This window comes from Desarmillaria tabescens (genome assembly GCF_030435595.1).
Source record: "Desarmillaria tabescens strain CCBAS 213 chromosome Unknown EV420scaffold_59, whole genome shotgun sequence".
Lineage (NCBI taxonomy): Eukaryota > Fungi > Basidiomycota > Agaricomycetes > Agaricales > Physalacriaceae > Desarmillaria > Desarmillaria tabescens.
This window is the reverse complement of record NW_026848358.1, coordinates 64-19,499: the sequence shown is the minus strand read 5'-3', so window position 1 is coordinate 19,499 and position 19,436 is coordinate 64. Positions and strand designations below refer to the sequence as shown.

At 47.9% G+C, this 19,436-nt stretch overlaps 8 protein-coding genes across 8 annotated transcripts; all 8 read left to right on the top strand.

Moving 5' to 3' along the window:
• Nucleotides 1-36: 36 nt before the first annotated feature.
• Nucleotides 37-234, top strand: EV420DRAFT_1278006 (uncharacterized protein; the record flags this gene model as incomplete). Its single annotated transcript, XM_060468056.1, has 1 exon — nucleotides 37-234. A coding segment is annotated over one exon (198 nt), but the record flags the coding sequence as incomplete, so codon positions are not given.
• A 989-nt stretch (nucleotides 235-1,223) lies between these two features.
• EV420DRAFT_1724139 (glycoside hydrolase superfamily) lies at nucleotides 1,224-3,180 on the top strand (the record flags this gene model as incomplete). Its single annotated transcript, XM_060479803.1, has 8 exons — nucleotides 1,224-1,870; nucleotides 2,110-2,135; nucleotides 2,215-2,400; nucleotides 2,461-2,613; nucleotides 2,665-2,749; nucleotides 2,932-2,974; nucleotides 3,029-3,096; nucleotides 3,131-3,180. Exons 1-8 carry the CDS (start codon nucleotides 1,648-1,650, stop codon nucleotides 3,178-3,180), a joined length of 834 nt encoding a protein of 277 aa, XP_060324647.1. The 5' UTR covers nucleotides 1,224-1,647.
• A 679-nt stretch (nucleotides 3,181-3,859) lies between these two features.
• Nucleotides 3,860-11,901, top strand: EV420DRAFT_1484981 (uncharacterized protein; the record flags this gene model as incomplete). The annotated part of the gene is made up of 24 exons (XM_060470148.1): nucleotides 3,860-4,129; nucleotides 4,153-4,407; nucleotides 4,459-4,506; nucleotides 4,558-4,671; nucleotides 4,721-5,001; nucleotides 5,051-5,569; nucleotides 5,623-6,489; nucleotides 6,548-6,566; nucleotides 6,618-7,421; nucleotides 7,468-7,542; nucleotides 7,761-7,818; nucleotides 7,894-7,932; nucleotides 7,989-8,130; nucleotides 8,183-8,333; nucleotides 8,360-8,611; nucleotides 8,661-8,774; nucleotides 8,836-8,882; nucleotides 9,117-9,268; nucleotides 9,394-9,406; nucleotides 9,463-9,759; nucleotides 9,983-10,052; nucleotides 10,135-11,578; nucleotides 11,677-11,705; nucleotides 11,785-11,901. 24 exons carry the CDS (start codon nucleotides 3,860-3,862, stop codon nucleotides 11,899-11,901), a joined length of 6,177 nt encoding a protein of 2,058 aa, XP_060324646.1.
• A 300-nt stretch (nucleotides 11,902-12,201) lies between these two features.
• EV420DRAFT_1026516 (uncharacterized protein) lies at nucleotides 12,202-13,081 on the top strand. Its single transcript, XM_060465373.1, has 4 exons — nucleotides 12,202-12,424; nucleotides 12,489-12,865; nucleotides 12,918-12,979; nucleotides 13,034-13,081. The coding sequence occupies exons 2-3, from the start codon at nucleotides 12,515-12,517 to the stop codon at nucleotides 12,963-12,965; spliced, it is 399 nt and encodes a 132-aa protein (XP_060324645.1). The 5' UTR covers nucleotides 12,202-12,424; nucleotides 12,489-12,514; the 3' UTR covers nucleotides 12,966-12,979; nucleotides 13,034-13,081.
• An 827-nt stretch (nucleotides 13,082-13,908) lies between these two features.
• Nucleotides 13,909-14,256, top strand: EV420DRAFT_1277942 (uncharacterized protein; the record flags this gene model as incomplete). Its single annotated transcript, XM_060468054.1, has 1 exon — nucleotides 13,909-14,256. One exon carries the CDS (start codon nucleotides 13,909-13,911, stop codon nucleotides 14,254-14,256), a length of 348 nt encoding a protein of 115 aa, XP_060324644.1.
• EV420DRAFT_1026537 (uncharacterized protein) lies at nucleotides 14,071-15,265 on the top strand. Its single transcript, XM_060465374.1, has 3 exons — nucleotides 14,071-14,202; nucleotides 14,253-14,596; nucleotides 14,646-15,265. Exons 2-3 carry the CDS (start codon nucleotides 14,356-14,358, stop codon nucleotides 15,176-15,178), a joined length of 774 nt encoding a protein of 257 aa, XP_060324643.1. The 5' UTR covers nucleotides 14,071-14,202; nucleotides 14,253-14,355; the 3' UTR covers nucleotides 15,179-15,265.
• Nucleotides 15,266-16,547: 1,282 nt separating this feature from the next.
• Nucleotides 16,548-17,231, top strand: EV420DRAFT_1576348 (uncharacterized protein). Its single transcript, XM_060474496.1, has 3 exons — nucleotides 16,548-16,928; nucleotides 16,981-17,043; nucleotides 17,098-17,231. The coding sequence occupies exons 1-3, from the start codon at nucleotides 16,572-16,574 to the stop codon at nucleotides 17,179-17,181; spliced, it is 504 nt and encodes a 167-aa protein (XP_060324642.1). The 5' UTR covers nucleotides 16,548-16,571; the 3' UTR covers nucleotides 17,182-17,231.
• A 1,145-nt stretch (nucleotides 17,232-18,376) lies between these two features.
• EV420DRAFT_1649261 (Cullin repeat-like-containing domain protein) lies at nucleotides 18,377-19,131 on the top strand (the record flags this gene model as incomplete). Its single annotated transcript, XM_060478281.1, has 4 exons — nucleotides 18,377-18,508; nucleotides 18,559-18,711; nucleotides 18,764-18,934; nucleotides 18,982-19,131. 4 exons carry the CDS (start codon nucleotides 18,377-18,379, stop codon nucleotides 19,129-19,131), a joined length of 606 nt encoding a protein of 201 aa, XP_060324641.1.
• Nucleotides 19,132-19,436: the final 305 nt, after the last annotated feature.

Below are 19,436 nucleotides of genomic sequence, written 5' to 3'. Positions count from 1 at the left end.
TCTGCGGATGGACTGCCTTGGGTTGGTAGTGTTCACTCGAAGGTATTGGACAGACCGGGAGGAAGTGAGTGGATCGCGGCGGCGTATTCGGGGGAGGGAATGATGCATGCATGCATGAGTGGAAAGGCACTGGCGTACATGGTGCTTGGGAAAGACGTTGATTGGCTCCCTGCTCCGTTTCGCATGACAGAGAAAAGGTGGAAAAAGGCAAATATTGTGTCTTGGCTGCAATAATTCACCGTGTAGATTTGAAGACATTACGCATCGTGGCTGTAATAATCATATATATGTTTAGCTTGTGAATATATGATAAATTACGCGTCGGAAATATCCGAACAATCTTTCTCTCTTACCACCACGACTCTGCTCTCATTCTCTGTTTCCTTCGTCTACAATTGTCGGGCTCCTGGAATTCACGACGTTGGTATGCCTACCGAGATGTTCAACGTATCATGCAGTAGTACCCATCTAAACAAGTGGATTGTATGTTCCGTCCATCTTCACGTCCTTCTCGACGCGTCCTTCCTTGATCAAGGTCACAAGAGGTAGTCAATCTTAGGAAGGAATCAATCTCTTCGTGGCGAACGAGTCCTGAACGAAGGAAGGAGCTTTGTGAAACAGGATTGGAGAATGGATTGATCAACCTCTTGACCTTTCTGTGACCTACGTAGCCGGTGTGTACGGATACTAAAACGCGTATACAGGTATTGACGATGTAGCGTGCAGGATGAGTTGACCACCACCTCGACGCCTAACTGTCGTCCCAGAGCTAGATTCAACATACAGCACTGTTTCCAATCTGCCCTTCAGCTTCCCAGGACATCCACGGACTCTCATAGTTCACTTTTCCCCTCAAGATCCTGGTTCTCTCCACACAAGCGTGTTCCCCTTCGCCGTCATCCGCCTGTCCTCTACACCAACCATATGTAGTCACGGATTCGAAGAGTCTTGCTTGAGAGGCCGCGCAGATGATGATGAAGATCTGGATTGGTGACCCGCAACACACCTCGTGATGCGTGATGGGCGAAGACGTGGGGATATAGTACTCTACAGCTATGTACGTCTATACCGCTGCTCGTTGTAATGCTATTCTACTGATCGGCTCTATGGACTGTGTAGCACTAAGGTGGAATTCTACGTAACTTTTTGTGGTCTCGTTTGATGTTTCGTGGTGTGAAACTATTGCCTACGGAAAGGAGAAAAGAAAAAAATTAAATACAGACGTTCCGAAAAACTTTGTCCGCGGTTGCCAAACAAGGCAAGTAAAATAAAAAAATAAAAAAATGCAAGAAAAATCGTGAAAACAGCATGGTGCCTTCATTCGTGAGCGTAATGCATCATAAATAGATTCGTCGAGGATGTACGAGATGTATAGAGGTAACGTAACAGGTATGAGGTCAATAAGTCAGTGGTAGGACGTCATGAGCGGGGTCTGTGCTAGCGGTAATGAGAGGCAGCGGCGGAGCATAATTAGGGTAGTGTGGGAGACTGTAGAGATGTTTTCTCCCTTGTAAACAGCAATAAGTCATTCTGAAATGAGAGCGGATAACTTCCCTCGAAGATGTATGCTTAGCATACCAGCCACTGTGCCCTCTCCAAAGTTTCCCAGTCTACAACGCCCGAACCCCCACTAGCCCATTCCTAACCATGAATACCGACGAAATAAAGCCAGGATATCCGGTTGCAGGTGTCTTGGTCGCAGTGAAATGGTGCGAGCGGGCTATGGTGTTATGTAGCAGGAGGCCGAGAGCTGTTGACGTCGAAACTGGCAAAATCACAGCGGCCGCCTGCTTGGCTGAATGCAGGATCGTTCTTCAAAGCTGTCTTGTCTTTTCTTGTCTCTTGAATGACAATGATGGCAAGAACGAAGGTGTGACCGGCTGTTCGGTGCGAGACAGCCTGAGCATGTAAATCTGGCGGCACTCAACAGTCCTTCATCAGCCAGGTGCTCTTATTTCAAGTATTATCTTTACGACACACTGCAGCACCCCATGGATCATTAATTCGTATATTTCTACTGAATGACACGCACAAATGAAGTCTGCTTGCTATTTCTACTATTTTCTTGTATTTATCTAATTTTTTGATTTTACCTGCCTTGTTTGGCAGTGTGGACAACGTTTTTCGGAACGTCTGTAAGGGGGGATGCCCTGTCACAGGCTTGGGTGACACTTCGATGGTTCTATCCATCTTCTTCTTGTTCATGCGGCTCAGGTTCTTAGAGGCCGCGCAGAATCACCGTCCAAATTGGCATCTTCTCAAACCTTCTCAAACCCCGTATGTGCAACAGGCGATTGGCCTGACATTGTCAAGGACACTCTTCCCTCCGAGTATCTCCCGCGCTTCACTGACCAGGAAAAGAGGGATTTCTTCGCCATCGATTCCTACCGCTCGCAATGGGTAAGTGCCCCGGCAGAAGGAATGAACGCATGCGTGGCAAATACTTCCTACCCCTTGTAGCCTGTCTGTAACGAACCTGTACTGTTCGACTCGGATTACGGCTGGGCCATAGGTCCTGCTGCTGACCCATTGGCTACCTGGCTCCAAGCAACACCAGTGACCGTTCGTACTTTGCTGAAGGACCTCCACTCCCGATGGCCGAGTAATACACTGGTGGGTGTGAGGACTTGATATATATTGGCCATTTCTGACTGCTGGTGATAGTATGTTTCCGAGTTCGGCTTCGCGGAGCCTTTCGAAAACGAGAAAACGGACCTGTCGCAAATAAAGGAGGACGTGGACCGAGCGAGTGAGCCTATAGTCTCATTTTGGGGTATCCGAAGATTAATCAGTGTTCCAGACTGCTTCCTCATGTATCTCGGCGAGATGTTGCTATCCATACACGAAGATGGGGTTCCGATATAGGGTGCTTTCGCTTGGGGTTAGTTTCAATAAAACAAGACATAACATTTGGTTGCTAACTCATTGCAGCAATGCTCGACAATGCGGAATGGGCAAGTGGAACGTCCGTCAGGTGCGTGCTCTTTGTTCAGGGTTTAGATATTTTCTTGTCTTAGCATGAGCGTAGATTCGGTATTCAGCATGTCAATTACACGACACTAGAACGGACGTACAAGCGTTCAGTGCTGTCCTTGGGTGAGTTGTGCGATGCCTTCCAATGAACGCCAAGATTTACGAGTGAAAATAGCGGAATTCTTTGCGTCGCACCTTCAAGATTGAGTTCTGTGTTGTACGGTACGGCCAAGGTTGGTTTTTGTCGAATATGAATTCAAGAACAAGGAATACGTGTAGCCTAATAGCCATGCAAATAAAGACTAGTCACCAATACAACCTCCCAGAAAGACAGTTTAAGCAGACCGTATATGTATACCCTTTCCAGAGATTTTCTTCATGTCCGACATATTTATCTTCAATGACAATCACAGTAGAGGCATCGAGGCGTTACTTTTTATTCATCCTGATACACTGCATCCTTGTCAAGATGTATATGAATGTTGAGTTTGTATCGAGTGTTAGCAGGAGAGACAGCACTTTCCAGCTCAATAGTTTGAGATTTTGGTTCCGAGTCGTTGTCATCTCGGCCCGGAGTTACCGGCCCGCCCTTGATCTTGACCGCCGCGAATTTTCGGTACGTCGCAACAGCTGCTTCTGTTTTCCGTGCTTTCAAATGAGCGAATCGTACTCACACATTTTGCAGGTGTGTTGACTACAGAGGCATTTTGTGACATTTGTCTTGGCAGCACTGTCGACCAGTCAGGCCTTACAGCTGGCAAACTCGTCTGAGGCTGGCTCACTCAATACCAGCATAGATTTCGGTTATGTAAATCTGATAACCCTAGCCAGGCCTTTGTTGTGATCAGGTGCCATCTTAGTAACAAGCACCAATAGGCGCCCATCGATGCCTCGAGGTCTTCCTTCTCCCCATACCTTTCCGACATGTCTAACAGACGTGGCAGGCAACTGTGCAAATTCTTCAACACACCTAGGGGATGTCGTTTTCAAGACTGCAGGTTTCTCCACGAACGAGCCGGAAGTCCGACGCCTTCGTCGTCGCCATCAACTCCGTTGCATTCTCCCAGACCATCAGGCAGGTCTGGCGGAATCACAGCTGGCGGGGGGAACTGCGAGTTCTTCTGGACTTCGGGAGAATGTCGACGAGGATTTGATTGTATATTCCGCCATGTTCGCCAGCCGCAGACTCAGAATGCCGCAGGGGTGCCTGTAGAAGCAACGTCTCCAGAAACTGACACCCTCGACTTCCTGACGACCGAAGGACTTGCTGGCATTAACAACATTTCTTTGGACAAGTTGCATACGTTGAGCCCGACGGAGGCGCATAACATGCTCAGGGCATTCAATAGCCCGACATTCCAGTTCACAGCCCCTGATCAAGTCATCAAGTTCGTCCAGATTCTAGCCAGCGTTGATCGCAGAAATTCACAATGGGTACTTTCTTTGCATTAAGCCAGCTCTTCTGCTAACCAAATGATCTCATAGGATACCATTCGGGCCCAGTCATTTCTTGAAATGATAGTCGATTTGAAGGTAAAGTTTTTGTAACTCTCTAGATAATCGTGTTCTTATCAAACCAACTAGCACCATGTCCTCGCTCGCATCCGCGAGGTCTTGCAATACTCCCCTGTCGCTTGCCGTGCTGGTACAGGCTTTACGGTTCTTTCGTTTCAAATCGGATACTTCCCGCTTCTTCAGGTAACTATCATCCCTCCGTCTTTTACCACATCTCTCATCAGAACTCCAGTTCTTTGGCTCAGACCTTGTCCTCAAAACCAATCTCCACCATAATATCCAGTATGCCGTCTCAAATATATATACGCTCCCTGTCGAGCTGACGTCCTTTAGCGCCTTGTACAGCGCCTTGGATAGTGGTCTCGATCATATGTTCGACGTCGTTTCGTCTTGCATGGAGCAAATGATCCAGAATCGATCTTGGAAGGATCCTACACCAGCCCTCCCTGCCATGCGGCAAAGCAGCCTTTCGGGTGTGGTTGTTTTCGGCACGATCACCACCCTGCTTACTCAGTAAGAGCTACTGCCTACTTTTGGTCGCTATGGTATTAACGCTTCTCAGATATTTTCAACGTTTCAAACATGCCATTAACAATCATCCAAATATTGTCGTATTCATTGGCAACCTTGTTCGGTGGTACGATGAATGGGCAAGATTGATCGCGACATCTAGCTTTGATGATTCTATTGACCCAACCGTTCAGCGGTTGACTTTAGAACAGATCAAAGAGTCTATCAGTAGACTTGACGCAATAGTAAAGCGAGAGCACGCAAATGCAGAGAGAAGACGAAGACCAGCGCAGCCGCAAGGTCTGAGAGAAGAGCATCGATCTGAAGCATTACAAGCTCAACTTATTCAGACTTATGACGGTCCCGGTGTCCTTCGTCTTCTTGGTCCTCGCCATAGCAATGATCACCGCGACATAGCTGACATACATATTGTCCCTACCCATGACGAGATGATCTCTGCGAGTCTTCCATACATTCCCGTTAACCGTCCGGATGCTCCACATCATTTGGCTCCAAATTCAATGGAGCGACATCTTGACATTCAGTTCCGTCTCTTACGTGAAGAACTCGTGTAAGTCGTCCTACAGTGTTCTCGTGATGTTTACTGAGATATGTGTATGCCAGTGCCCCCATTCGCGCGTCTATATCTACTCTTCAGCTTGACTTCGATGCTATGCAAGCACCAGCTCCAAGACGTGAGGCGCAGCCAATCCAATTGGAAAAGTTAATCAAGGCAAGGGGAGGCATGTATCGAACCTCTGGTTATAACTCGACTATGTTCCATATCTATACAAATGTCGAATACTCTCCTCTTCAAGCAGAGCGACGTGGTTTCACGGTCGGTCTTGTTGTCGATGCGCCTCCTTCAGACCGTGCTCGAAACTCTGACCCCAAAATCAGAAAAGACTTCTGGGAGCATGCTGGCTCGCGACGTCTCAGCGCTGGCAGCCTTGTTGTTTTAGTCGTCGCACATTCGGGTCGTCTGAAGATCTATGTTGGCAGCGTTTCTTCATCAACAGATGACATCATCGAGTCGTCGAAGGTCCACGAGAGCCGCATTGAAATTCGCGTCAAATTTTTTGATCCCGATGTAGAACTTGGCGCCCTTCGACAGGAAAAGATCACTATTGATCAGCATCGATTCGCGTTCTTGGTGGATAACAACATCATGTTCGAATCTATCAGACCCTTTTTGGAGAAGTTGCGTTCAGTGGAACCTACCTCCATTCCATTTTCTAATTACATCTGTCGGGACACTCTGAGAGGAGTCGCGGTTGTGCCTCCGAAGTATAGCCAAAATCCATCTTTCCGATATAACCTGGAATGTCTATCGAAAGATAGAGTCAGGGAGTATGTCCATCCATTGAACGCAACCGACCCTTTATCAATCCGGAGAGCCCGACTACAGCTGAGGTCGTCAAGCATTTTAGATCCCAGTCAATGTGATGCTGTGGTCGACGCTTTGACACAGGAAGTTGCTCTAATTCAAGGGTATGTTCTTGTTATCATCTACGTGTTGAATGATGCAAACAATTTCCTTGGGTTCTAGACCTCCAGGTACCGGAAAGGTGTGTATCATTGAACCTTCGATGTGACGTGCGTTCTAAGAGCAGGTATAGAGCTTTACCGGCAAAGAGTTGCTTCGGGTCTTATTTGCCAGCAAAGTCAAGCCTATTGTGATGATCGCTTTCACAAATCATGCACTGGATCACATGTTACTATCTCTGTTGGACGCAAAAATCACGACAAATCTTGTTAGGTTGGGATCGCGGTCCTCGGACGAACGTATCAATGAATTTACCTTAGACAAGTTAGAGAGGATGAAGGATGGAGCGTCTTCACCCTTGGATCAGATTGTGCGCAAGGAGCGGTTTGCCATGGGCCGACTAGAAGATGAGATGAGGACAATCCTACAGCATATCCAAACACCTTCGCACACCTGGGAGACAGTAACCAACTATCTGCAAGAGACCTTCCCCGATCATCTTGCCTCATTCGTAGACCCTCCTTTCTGGATTGGTAAGCTAGCAGAAGAGCTTCGTCAGGATATCGAAGCAGAAGGGGAATGGACAACCGTGAACGCAAAGAAGAAAAGGCGTGATGTCGATATCCCGAATACCATATATTCCTTTTGGAAAACTCGGCAGGATATCTCGTTCCTACAGCCCCCACAGCCTCCTCAGACTCCCGCACGGTCATCAAAAGGAAAGAAGGGGAAGCAGCAGCAGCAGATGCAGGCGCAGGAACTTATCCTTGCAGCGGAGCTCCAGCAGGACTATTTGACACGCATGAACAACTTCTTTGTGCCGTTGGGATTTCTAGAGGGCAAGGTTCCGCCTATTCCAATGACTTCCAGACCAATTGACGAGCTTCTGGTCACCGATGCTATCTGGAGCATGTCTGTCGAAGAGCGACAAACTACTGTCTGCATTATGGGAAACCGAAATGAGGACCTTTGCATATAACAAGTACAGACAGGATTACGAAGAGCGCCGGGAAGAGTATGAAGCCGCTTGTAAGCGGTTCAACGATGCCAAGGATGAGGTTAGTAGCAACTCACTGAGCATGTTGCAGTCATTCAGCTTATAAAAATCTCAGAGTCGACGGCAATTGCTATCTCGAATTGATCTTATTGGGTGCACCTACTAATGGCGCTGCCAAACTTACCTCACTGTTGACGGTACGTACTTACAAATTGCCCTCCCACTCTTTTTCTAGTATTCACATGGGATTTCAGACCATTGCACCCAAGGTTTTGATAGTGGAAGAGGACAGGACAAGTTCTAGAGGCCCATATCTTATCTTCTCTTGTGCCATCTGGTGAGTGAATGATGGAATCTGTTCTTGCCGAGTCAAGCATTAATTGTTCATCAGTGCAACATCTTATTTGTATAGGTGATCCGCAGCAGCTTCGTCCTACCTTGGCAAATTTCTGTCAGTTGAATGGGCAGCGTCACCCGATTTTCAACTTCACTGACCCGTTTTCTTAGCTCTCTCTATGGATAGTGCAAGAGGAAAAGAATTGTACAAATTTGACCGTTCTTTGATGGAACGACTGGCGGATGGTGGGTTCCCGATGTCCCAGATCAACGTTCAGCGGAGAATGCGTCCAAGCATTTCTCATAACATTCGGTTTGTTACATCAGCTACTAGTTTGGAAATCAGTAATTAACGTCTCCATCAGAACAATTCTGTATCCTAACTTGGAGGATCACGACCTCGTCAAGAAGTACCCTCCCATTCAAGGGATGGAACACGACCTTTTCTTCTTTACCCACACAAACCGGGAGAAAGCCGCAGATGAAGGCTCGGCATCCAAAGTCAATATGTTCGAAGTGAGTTGACCTCTAGCTTTTAGAAGGAAAGAGAGCTTATACAGGAGCAGGTTAAAATGATTGTTGATCTCGTTGTGTACTTTTTGAAGCAGGAGGCTTATAGTACCCCTGGAGATATTGCAGTCCTTTGCGCGTATTTGGGCCAGTTACGAGAGCTGAGATCCGCCCTCGCGTCCCTCAAAGTTGCCGTTTCTGTCGATGAACGCGATCAAGATCAGCTAGCCAGAGAGGGAATGGATGATGAAGGGTATATAGAACAAGTTACCGTGTCGAAGCATGTACGCCTCCATTTATTTTCTTTGTTAAATGGGTGATGACACTTTCTAGGTTCGTCTAGGCACTGTTGACATTTTCCAGGGCGAGGAAGCAAAAATCGTTATTGTTTCTCTTGTCAGAAACTCTGGATCTTTCGATAGCGATGAGTCAATTGGCTTCCTGAAGGTAATTTGGAAGCTTCTCGTGATTTGCGTGTTCAGTTTGTTCATGTGGTTTATACTTTTAGTCTGCCAATCGAATTAATGTGGCTCTATCGCGTGCTCAGCATGGACTGTATGTCCTAGGGAACGCGTCCAACCTTCGTCAAAATCAGACCTGGAAGACCATCATAGACGAAATGGAGCAGCGGGACCAGATCGGGTTCGGCTTTCCAGTAATATGTCCCTCGCCACCCAGAACAGAGACATACAATCACGGCACCAGGCCAACTCAGTGTCGTTGCACCAGAAGGCGAGCAGCTACAGACCAACGACTATGACCGTCAGAATTAACCAATACTACCTGTAGGTGGCTGCTGCTTGCCTTGCGATTACCGTATGGACTGCGGCCACAATTGCCCTTCGATGGTATTTTCAATTACCTATTCTATGTGCCGTGGATACTCAAGGTTTCTCATTTTATTAGTGTCATCTCGATCTCGATAAACATCGCAGCATGCGGTGCGATATGCCATGTCTCCGAACCCCATGCCCGCGTATGCATCCATGCGATAAGAGATGCTCGGACAAATGCGGCCCTTGTGAATTTCCCCTTTACAACATCGCCCTGCCCTGTGGTCATGTAGCATCAATCCTATGGTACGAGGAACTACCCTTACATTAGAACTTGACTCACTTGTAGTCTTCTCTGCTAGTCATCAAGCGGAAGACCTGGCTTCGGTTTTCTGTCACGAAAAGGTCTCAAAACAGTTGTCGCTTTGTGGACATGATGCAACAATGCGCTGCTCTGACGATCCTCAGAAGCACAAATGCATCAAAGTTTGCGGAGGAATTATGCCGTGCTGCGAAAAGACGTGCAAGTCATTTTGTGGAGACTGCACAGGACTTAATTTGCCAGGAGCTAAGGGGATCCATCGCCTCTTGACAAGCAAACTTCGCACCTTCAAGCACAAATCCCATCAATGCGAGCGACTCTTATTCTGTCAACACAAGTGCGGTCTCGACTGTTCTAAAGACCACGAATGTAATACGTCGTGTAAGCAGCAGTGCCGCCAACGTTGTTCCCACCACAAGTGTCCAAAACCATGTGCCCAAGACTGCACCTTGTGCCGAACCATGCGACTGGAACTGCCCTCACCTGTCTTGCCCAGTGTTATGCGGATCGGCGAGTTGTATTATATTTATTTCCTCTCCATGTTGTTGATTTCGCTGCAGATATGTGCACGTCTACCATGCGATGAACCATGCCCTAGCATTCTTCAATGCGGCCATGTCTGCCCTTCAGGTAAGGGATACTTCTGTCGGAGACTGCTACCTAAGCTGAGAACGGCTCTACCGCAGTATGCGGCGAACACTGCTTGCAACAGAAGTGCATCGAATGTCTCTCAGACGACGACAAGATGGACATCGTAGATTTTATCATGCAACGAAGACTTGTCGACATCCCTATCGGGTCAGACGATATCAGCGACAGGATCATCACTCTGGATTGTGGGCATATTTTCACAGTGGAGACGTTAGACGGTCATTGTCAAATGACTGACTATTACGAGATCGACGTAATGGGGTCCTACACGGGAATGAAAGCACCTCCTACCGAATTTCAACGGCCACCAAGCTGTCCAACTTGTCGGGCACCCATTACAGCTCGGCGCTATGGAAGGGTCCTCAAGCGAGCGAATCTCGATATCTTGGAACAGAATGTGGCCAGTACGATGTCCCAACGCCTGGCCGAGATTGTTCCATCTATTGAGACCCTCAGCAACGGTCTGGAAGAACTAGCAGCCCGGGCTAAAAAACTTGAAGCCGCGCCGAATTTTGAATGTCACCCTGCTGATAAATTTGAGGGCCTAGTCGAAGAGCGGAAAGCTTTCATGACGGGGAAAGCAGACGAAGTCTTGGACCATGGTATGCTCACTGCTAGGTCTATGGTCACTCGCCATGGTTTGTCGGAGTCCGAGGCCAGATCATGGATGGGTATTGTTGTGGATCTTCACAGAGTTTACAAAAAGGTAACTGATGTCACAAAGACTCGGTCCGCCCACGTCCGTGCCTACGAGTCAGCTCTTTCTACCCTTTATCGCTTGGAACTTGCAAATCTCGCTGCCGACCCACCATCGGACATCCGGGTCCCTCCTGAACACATTGCAATGAGCAATGTTGACCGGAAGATTGGACAGCCTCCTCACAAGGCTGATCGTCGCTATCATCTCGAAGCATTCATATTATCCGTCGAGTTGAGGCTCATGTTGGGAAGCGTTGCTCGTTCTCGGTTCGAGGCACTTTCGATGACTGCCAACGAACCTGCAGCTCTTCATCATCGTAAAGTCTGGTATTCGTTCACCTTGTTCATCTATCAGTCATGCATTACCGACTGTCAAAAAGCTATTACCATCGCCCATGCAACTTCTTCATCACGTTTGGCTGCTCGCTCTGCCAGCTTGATGCTCTGTTCAGACTTTGAACAGTTCCGTTTTTCGATGCTGGAGAAACGTAGGGACACATTCAAAGATGGTGCATTCGCGCAAACTCGAGATGCCTTGGTAGCTGAGGTTCAAGCTGACAGGAAGAAGTTGAAGAGTCGCTTGAGAGAGCTCGAACGGTCGTATTTCACAAGCCGTTCGTCGAATGATCCATCCCAGCTCGGTGAAGATCGTCGATGGTTCCATGGGAATTGCGGCGCCAAAATCGAGCGTTGCTTCGCAGAATACGGGAAATTGGAAGATCACATTATAAACGACGGTGTTTATCAGCCAGTGTCCCTGCAGGAGAAACAGGACATTGTGAAAGCCTTAGGATTCTCGCATCGAGGTCATTTCTACAATTGTATAAACGGTCACACATTCGTTATCACAGAGGTATGATCATTGTCGTAACGTATACCCGACAAGCTGAAACATCTTTTTCAGTGCGGCGGAGCGATGGAGGCCAGCCAATGGTCAGTTCACTAATTGGAGCGACTGTTGTCTTCGCTAACACGACGTCCTATTTTAGCCCCGAATGTAGAGCGCCTATAGGTGGTGGAAACCACACGCTTGACTCCTCTAATACCCGTGCACGAGAATACGAAGATATCTCAAGAGAGCAAGGTGGAGCAAGAAGCCCGTGGGCATGGGCAGCAGGCGCTTAAATAAGGAAGAAATGAGAGTAGACAAAGATCGTGGCTGATAATCATCGCAGAGGTATCGGGTTTCAACTAATTTGTAATATTAGAGAGGACAAACTATTTTGATGAAGCAGGAAGAGATATATGGCTACTAGAACCGGACATTTTGTTGGTGTGATGAAGGCTGGTCTACCCTTGGGTGTGGGTAAAGTATGTATATAAACAAGAGGTGAAACATTCGCTCGCATGTCTATAAAAAAAACGTGACCTCTGGTCCTCCGGTCCCAGTCAAGTCACACATGATTTGAGCCATGAGGAGGGGTTGCGTCGTTCGTCCAAAATGAGTCTTTACTTCGACCGCGAATTGTAGGACTGTGGACATGCCGGCCAGATAATAGATTGAATGCAGCAGGTCCGACAGGGATGGTTCTTGTTCGAGTGACGGCTCCGACGAAATGAGGAACAAGTTTTAAAGACACCAGGGCAAAAGAAGGCATCACCAGATTATGAACGAAAAAAAAGAAATCCATCCCGGGCCGCAATTCCCTCGAGTACGTCATCGATCGACCGTTCGATTTGCATTCGAGTTCTGACGAGTTCTGAAAACTTCTTTAGTAACAACGACCACAACACTACTACCGATGGGCGGTTTTCTATGGTTCATCGCTGGTGCAGCTGCGGCCACCATCTATTGCAATGGTCGCATACAAGCAGGGTACTATGCCGCCAACCCGAATGGATACTACGAACGAGGGTGGACGCGCCAGAGCGCACAGGCTCTTGACTCCGATGAAAGGGCGCCGGAAGGCAATGAGAGGGAACGACAGTATGCGTATCGAGCCGGAGTGAGGCTAGAGGGCCAACAACGATTCGGATTGGAGCTACCTCAACAGCCCCGAGAGAGAATGGAAGCTCCGGCACCACCACCTCAGCAGGAGGAACAAGTTTCGCTTGACCATATCAGAGAGCTCAGTAAACAAGCAGATGAGGCTGCACGTTTTCCACTTTCTGAGGCATCATAATGCTGAATCTCTTTCCTCTTAGATGTCTGCTTGTCTGAAGCTACACTTGATTCTCTCATGGCGACTATAATTGCGGCCAAGAACGTGTGTCGATAAATTCATTCTTCGAGACCTGGCTCTGAGCTTATGTGCTCCTAGAAACTCGCAGAACGTCGTGCTCAGGAGGAGAAGCGGGCGTCGGAAGTGAACGAGTTTCTCCTTCGCTACGTCTGAGTTTCATCGTTGGCAACGGGGGTGGATGGCACGGGCTATACTCTGACTAGTGACTTGTGGTACGAGTCATCTCTGTTCCGTTTCGTTCTTAGTTCTGATTCTCGATCTTCGCCACTAGCATGCATCCTCGATGTCCTTCGCGCCCGTGTCTCTCCAAAGCGTGTGCACAGGTCGTTGAGTGCGTTCGGGATAGCGGTTCATATGGGTCTTGTTCATAAGATGACGGCATCGCTAGATTGACGTGGGAGTCAATACGGTTTTTTTGGTGAGTGTAATCTCAAATTTTATTTTATTTTATTCTACTTTTTTCCCTAACAGCATAGCGGGCTGCTAGGCGACTCGGTATGGACCTACTGAGACACAAGCTACCTCGAAGACGCAATGACAGAACCCGAAAATGCTTTGCGCATTGGTGTCACGGTCATTCCTGCACTACGCTTCAAGTCCTAATTTCCAACTCGTATCCTCTATTCACAGTGAAAACACACGCTGCGGCCGTGAAAGGTTTTTATCCATTCTTCTCATCGTACCAAGTTCTTAAGGTCCATTGCAGCATTTCGAGAGATGGGCACATCCAAGAAAACTACCATTGGCTCGACTGGTAACTACCGTGCATGTGATACTGGGAACGAGCTGATCCTCGTTTTACAACACCAGGTACGTTTTATTCTTCTCGTAGTGATTTCTTTAGCTCACAGATTAGGATTGATACACAATGACACATGACTGCGGGAAACTCGTCTCCACGTTTCTTTGATCTTGACGCCGCGCACGACGTCGACGGCGACGTGCAAGCCATCATGGCTAGCGTCAACGGCCATTTCTCTTCTGCTGACGACATGAAATCTCACCTTCTGAGTCTTCTTGATAGCAAGGAACAACAGCTACGGCAAGCCGCGACCTTTAGCCAGCGGGTTCTCGCCCAACGAATGGAACTTGAGGATCGTATCCGGCAGCTTCAGGAGGTCGAAGCTGACAAGACAGACGATGAAGACGTTGAACCTGAGGCGGTACAGAAATACCAGGAGCTTACTGACATGATGATGAGCTGGGATACGGAGAATGCATTACTTTCAAGTGCATTCAACAGTTCAGTATGTCCCCCATCATGTTACTTTCATTTTGCTCTAAGAGCTTCTGATAGATAGAACGTTCTGCTATTACCGTCTCCGAGTTACCTCGAGACGAACCGGAACGTTCACGTACTTCAACCAATACATCCGCTGCACAATCTCGACGGGCCAAGAATGCTGCACATCGTGCCGATGACGTCGGTGTGTATGGAATACTTTCCTTTTCTTTTGCTTACAATTCCACCAGAGTTTGCCTTTGAAATTGGCAGTGGCCTTCTCAATGAAGTACGACGACTTCAAAGTCTTCTCGGTGACCGAGAGAAGGCCATTCAGGACATGACAGAGAAGAAGGACGATCTTGATGGTACATTGGAGTCACTTCGAACCGCTCTCAAGCAGCAAGAAGCAAGTGCCGGTGCGTCCTAGCTTATCTTTTCTCAGTGGCTACTAAATTTTAGTGGTAGACAAGTACAAAGAAGAGAACTGGAATCTCGAAGTTAGCCTCCAGGACCTCCACACCCAACATGCCGATACCCAATCCACCGTTCAGCGCCTTGATTCAGAACAAAAGCGGCTCACGAAGCTTCTCGCTGCCTCCCATGACGCTTCCGAGCAGTACAAAAATGAAAATGCCCAGCTTCAAAGTACCATCAAAGACCTCATAGCAAAGCACGAAACTGACGTGGCTTTGGCACGCAAGCATTTCGCGGCTTTGGCGCACGATAAGAGCGATTTGCAACAGGCCATAGATAGGCTCGAAACAGAGAAGGAAAGGGCTGGCAGAAAGTTTGGTGGGTTCGGAAGCCCGGCGACACCTAACACCACCGAGGGACGTCCAGATGAGAACTATGGGTACGGACTTTGGACTGAATTAGTTGCTGTGGCTATAGTGTTATTACTTGTTATATTTGCAGGGTACTGTCCCCGATTCTTTCCGAATGTAATGAGGAGAAGAGAGGGCTTTGTCAAATTGAAAACGACGTTTTGCTCACTGTAGGGTGTGGGCAGGGGCTATTTGGTCGAAGTTTGCTGATGCGTGCAACATCTTGTCAAATAAACAGGCTTTCCGGGAGCTCTGGCCAATAGGATGAAATTGTCCCGTCGAGTTTGAGTTATCTTTGTAAAATCGGTTTCGTCCGTTCAGCCATTTTGGTTCGCCCGTTTACCATGTCTCCGCCGCTTCGCTGTCTGATTTGCATGTACGTTATTCCTTAGTTTTAAATAAATGTGCTACATCTGGGAGAATACTTACTTTCATCCCCCAGATAACCTATTGTCGGCGTATAACAGACTGCTACGGTAAGCCATTCAAAGTGGACTTGTGTTCAACGCTTACTGGTGACCATAGGCAGGCTTGATCTGTTCATCAGGGACTCAATTAAAGGACGGCATTGATTGGAAGCCATTCTACTTGATTTTGTTGCGCTTGACGCGTTGACTGCAGTGCTCGGCGCTCCCAGTGTCTCGGAGTCGTGCCCGTCGCTTTATATCTCGTGTGCACCCCTTGGTGTGGCCATATGCTTCTGTATAAATGCCTGTGTCGTGTTCTCATGGCAGAGGAAGCTCACCACTGTATGCAATGTCGGGTTGCTGACAGCAGCTCCAGCTACGACTTTCTCTGCGCCACTTGAATCATGGCTTCCATGAATTACTAAGTGAGAAATAGCCTATAGGTGATAATGGTGTCGAAAACTGCAGTCGTCACCAATCGGTTTAACACGTTGGGAATGCCAGTACAAGAATACTTCGGGAAAATCTTGGCTCCTCAGCGTTGAGCGGTCAAATGAGAGCATAAAGAGTGCCTCGCAGTCTCAAACACTAATGCAAATGTTGCATGTGTGTCTATCAAGGTGTCCGAAAATAATTATTATTAGTGACTTAACAATGATTGTTATCCACGTAATTTGGGTCTCGGAGCAAAACGGGAGTAAAGGAAAGAATTGGGGACCGGCGTGGAACCGCTGCTACAGGGATACCATTTCGATCAATTCGAATGGACTGTGACGCGTGACCTTCCAGGACCAGTTCGAATGAGGCCCTTCGAATGACTAATAGGCCTGCCATGACTGGAACATGTGCACAAAATTTGAATGACTGACCGAATATTACGTTATATTTTATGTAAATATTGTCAATTTGTACTTCTGTACAGCATAAATTACTCATAAACATGCCTGGAGAAGAAAGTTTTGTAAAAATTGCGCACTTTTAGGCCAAAATTTGTAAATAATGGGACATTTTGACTTTAGTGACCTTGAGACCTTTTGCCGCTTGCCGGCCTTACTTATTCCCTCCGAGTACGTCATCGATCGACTGTTCGATTTGCATCCGAGTTCTGACGAGTTCTGGAAACTTCTTGACTAGTGACAACGACCACAACACTACTACCGATGGGCGGTTTTCTATGGTTCATCGCTGGTGCAGCTGCGGCCACCATCTATTGCAATGGTCGCATACAAGCAGGGTACTATGCCACCAACCCGAATGGATACTACGAACGAGGATGGACGCGTCAGAGTGCACCTCTTGACACTGATGAAAGGGTGCCGGAAGGCAATGAGAGGGAACGACGGTACGCGTATGGAGCCGGAGTGAGGCTAGAGGGCCAACAACGATTCGGATTGGAGCTACCTCAACAGCCCCGAGAGAGAACGGAAGCTCCGACGCCACCACCGCCCCCACCTCAGCAGGAGGAACAAGCTTCGCTTGACCACATCAGAGAGCTCAGTAAACAAGCAGACGAGGCTGTACGTTTTCCACTTTCTGAAGCATCGTAATGCTGAATCTCTTTCCTCTTAGATGTCTGACTTGTCTGAAGCTACACTTGATTCTCTCATGGCGACTATAATTGCGGCCAAGAACGTGTGTCGATAACTTCATTCTTCGAAACCTAGCTCTGGACTCATGTGCTCCTAGAAACTCGTAGAACGTCGTGCCCAGCGGGAACAGGAGGAGAAGCGGGCGTCGGAAGCGAACAAGTTTCCCCCTCGCTACGTCTGAGTTTCCTCGTTGACAACGAGAGTAGATGACACGGACTGGGCTGACTCGTGGTGCGACCTATCTTTGTTCGATTCCGTTTGTAGTTCTGATTCTCAATCTTTGCCACTAGCACGTATCCTCGGTGCCCTTCGTGCCCGTGGCGCACAAGTCGTTGAGTGCGTCCGGGATAGATTCGTATGACCTTTTACCTAGGTTTCATCCCTGTAGAAAGCGATGTACACACGCGCCAAGGGAATATGAGTGCGACTTCATGCAAGACATGGCCATATAGAATATAGCAAGCAAGCAAGAATAACCTTAATTTTATCCTGCTCTGTGGCTAGGTGACTGCCTTTCTGAGCCAGTTAGTATTCGTAACAATGAGTGGCTTCGGTGCTGCCGAGTACTCGTAAAAATTGGTAGAGCGTTGTGCGCAGCGAGTACCAAATTCAGGAGGAGAAGTAAACAGTTTCCCCTCGCTAGATTTGACCTTACGACAATGAGTTTGGGACTTTCCTACGGTTGATGGTACGCTCCATCGAAATTCAAGTCTATCCGTCCCTGCTTATCGATTTTCGACGTTAGCATGCACCCCTTGGTATTCGCCTCAATCCTTAGAGCGAGAGCAGAACTCAAAATGGTGTTATGGTCTCGCCTGTTTTTCCATCGAAGATGGCTGCTCTCAGCTCTGACGATTCCAAATGGTTACTTGTAATATGAGTGTGACGATGTTCGAGATACGCAATTTACGGGTGTGATTGACCGTGTATTGCTCGGGGTAGTTCGAATTAGGATTACAATCGTAGCGATACGGCCGTAGACTGTAACAAAGTCACATGCGGTACTGTCGCGTACCGGTGTCCGTGCAGTTTGACGAATATCTGGTGCCAAAGGGTAAGTTTTTTATGCTTCTTTAGGTCATAAGTACTGACCAAGTTACGGCATAAGATGGACTTCTGTCACTCTCTCAGCAACCGTTTTGAAACCGTATGGATACAGTCGCATATTGGGTCATCAAGGTTGGCCAGTACGAACACGCATCCATATTTACCGCCCTACGGTTGCGGTGCACATCCTATTTTTTTTTGAATCACTCAGAGTCATCAGAGGAACGGGACCACATCAAATCTTCGGCCCCGGCGCTACAGCGTGAGACATCCAAATCAGCTAGTCTACAGGATGGTGTACATCATCTTGCCCACCTTCAGCCACAGTGATGGCGTCTTCCGAGTATCTCCCTTCCCTTCCTCCCAAAACGTCAAACCTAGCAACAGCTTGGGCGTTTCTGGAGGAAGGACTGGATACTATCATGAAATCTGACTCGACGAAGGATGTTCCTACAACATATGTGTGTTCCTATAAGGCTCTGGTTTCTCTGGCCGATAATCATATCCGCAGGCGGCGTCGCTTAACGCGGCTGTGTTTAATTATCACACGTCGTCAACGGACGAATTCAAGTCCAGGGGGTCGGGCCTGGCCCAGACGCCGACATCAGCCTTCTATGATAAAGTCGTTATATACTTAAAAGTCCGTCTCAAAAATATTCGGGATGTACGTCGGCTGCCTTGCCTCCTGTCGCCTTGTTCATTGATAACTTCAACAGACCCACAATAGCCTGCAAGGAGAAGAGCTATTGAGGTACTATGGCACCGAATGGCGACGATACGAGATTCGAGTGAGCTACATGAACCGGCTGGTGTTTCCATACCTCAATCGGTATTGGGTCAAAAGAGAAAGAGACGAGGGAAGAATAAAGATCTACCCGATGTACACCGTGCGTTGTCTCCATCAATGTCTTTGGCGGTATCTCAATGGCAGCAGCTTGCTCTGGTACAATGGAAGGCAAGGGTACTTGACCCGATCAATCAGAAAGGTCGGCTAGCCGATGCACTGTTACTCGCTATTGAACGAGAGCGAAACGGGCAAGTCACTGACGAGGAGCTTGTCAAAGATGTCATCGACTCTTCATAAGGCTTGGGTTGAACGACGCGAACCTCGATGAAGAATGTCTCGACGTCTATAAAAACGACTTTGAGGTACCCTTCCTCGTCGCAACAGAGAAGTATTACAGGGGGGAAGCAGAGGCATGCTTGGCGGCATTCAAGGGATCAAACTTCAACTATGTCAAGAAGGTGCAGGATCGACTGCGCGATGAGGAGGATCGTGTCCAACGATATGGTCTGATTCCCCAAACACGGGCCAGCCTTATTCCTCTACTCAAAGATCTTTTTTTCCCACCGTACTTCCATGCTGTGTGGACAAGGTTTCAAGAGATA